The following is a 1662-nucleotide window of genomic DNA, read 5'->3' on the forward strand; positions in this document are numbered from 1 at the left end:
ATATATATTTATAATAAATAGGAACTCTAGGAAATATTGTAACTGATTGCTCACAGAAACAAAATTAAAAGAAAATATGATCAGAAGTGACACTTTGTTTTTTATTGGTAAAAACAGTGGGTAAAAGAACAAAGGTGTTATTATAACAATGGTCGTTTGCTCAATTTTTTAATACTTATGCATTAGCATTATGAGTGGTCTTCAGTCCAAACAGCCAAATATTAAATTCATTGACTTTCTGGATTTTCTGTTACTGATCAGATGTTCAGATCTCATCACACTGAGTCAGTGGTGAAACATTTTAGAGACAAAATAATGAGTTTAAATCATAAAATGTTAGAAGGGCACAAGTTGATGTCTAAACTAGAATAAGAGAGCAAAGCTTTGCTCTGCTCTGCACAGCATTTGTTCTTACGTGGTTCTTTCAGGTTGTTTTTGTGCTCTTTAGGAAAATATCATCCAGAGCCTCCAGTGTAAAACATTTACAGGGTCCTAAGGCCAAACAAAGCTGCTTTATCCTTTATATCAGATGTYTGCAGACAGAAAACTACAAATTAATCCTTCCAAAAAGAACAATGACATGATGAGTGGTGTAAAATGTGAAAGGAGCAGCTGCTATTTTCTAAGCCTGTATGTCACACTGAATAATAAATTATACATTTTCACCAGGGAACATCAGAGGTTATGTTTGAGCTGTGACACTTTCTGCCTTTTAAAGYTCTTTGCATTTCTTATTTCACACTATTTTGTTCCTAAAACCACAGCACRCTGTTTGATCTTATAGCACTTTATTAAACTTGTATAAACTGATTGAATGAGGACATCATCAAGCAGCTGAATCTCTGATTGTCTCCCTGCAGAGGTTTCTGTCAGTAACCACTCTATCCTCGCTCAGTTCTGTAAGGACCACCATGTGGGGCTGGTTGTTGTCGGACCTGAAGCTCCTCTGGCAGCAGGTGACTCCTCCTCTTCAGTTCAGCTCGTCTCTYCCCTCCGAACCCTAACCCTGTGTTTGAGCTCCACCTCTGGCGTCTCTTCCAGGGATCGTGGAYGACCTGACGGCTGCAGGTGTGTCGTGTTTCGGTCCCTCGGCCAAAGCAGCTAAGCTGGAGGCCAGTAAGAGTTTCTCCAAGGCCTTCATGGAGCGTCACGGCATCCCCACAGCTCGCTACGGCTCCTTCACAGATCCCGAGGAGGCCTGCAGATACATCCGCAGGTCGTGTTCCCAGAACTACAGTACTACAACTTCAGTGTCCTTGGGTGTCCTGAAAGGCGCTTTATAAATAAAATGCATTATTAACTACAGGCCCTTCTCAAAAAATTAGCATATTCTGATAAAGTTCATTATTTTCTGTAATGTACTGACAAACATTAAACTTTCATATATTTTAGATTAATTGCACACCAACTGAAGTAGTTTGAGCCTTTTATTGTTTTAATATTGATGATTTTGGCAAAAAAGTAAAGAAAAACCAAAAATCCCTATCTCAAAAAATTAGCATATTTCATCTGACCAATAAAACAAAAATGTTTTTAATACAAAAAAAGTCAACCTTCAAATAATTATGTTCAGTTATGCACTCAATACTTGGTGAGGAATCCTTATGCAGAAATGACTGCTTCAATGCAGCGTGGCATGGAGGCAATCAGCCTGTGGCACTG

At 38.8% G+C, this 1662-nt stretch overlaps 1 protein-coding gene across 1 annotated transcript in view; it reads left to right on the forward strand.

Annotated features, from left to right (window-relative positions):
- The window catches only part of gart (phosphoribosylglycinamide formyltransferase), a gene marked incomplete in the record, with an annotated part of 30378 nt that overhangs the window by 7698 nt on the left and 21018 nt on the right, over positions 1 to 1662 (forward strand). The window contains 2 exon segments of the mRNA XM_014017498.1: positions 861 to 956; positions 1042 to 1216. Of these exon segments, the coding sequence (XP_013872952.1) occupies positions 861 to 956; positions 1042 to 1216 (271 nt within the window).

The sequence above is a fragment of the Austrofundulus limnaeus genome, unplaced genomic scaffold (assembly GCF_001266775.1).
Source record: "Austrofundulus limnaeus strain Quisiro unplaced genomic scaffold, Austrofundulus_limnaeus-1.0 Scaffold170, whole genome shotgun sequence".
NCBI classification, from domain to species: Eukaryota; Metazoa; Chordata; class Actinopteri; order Cyprinodontiformes; family Rivulidae; genus Austrofundulus; species Austrofundulus limnaeus.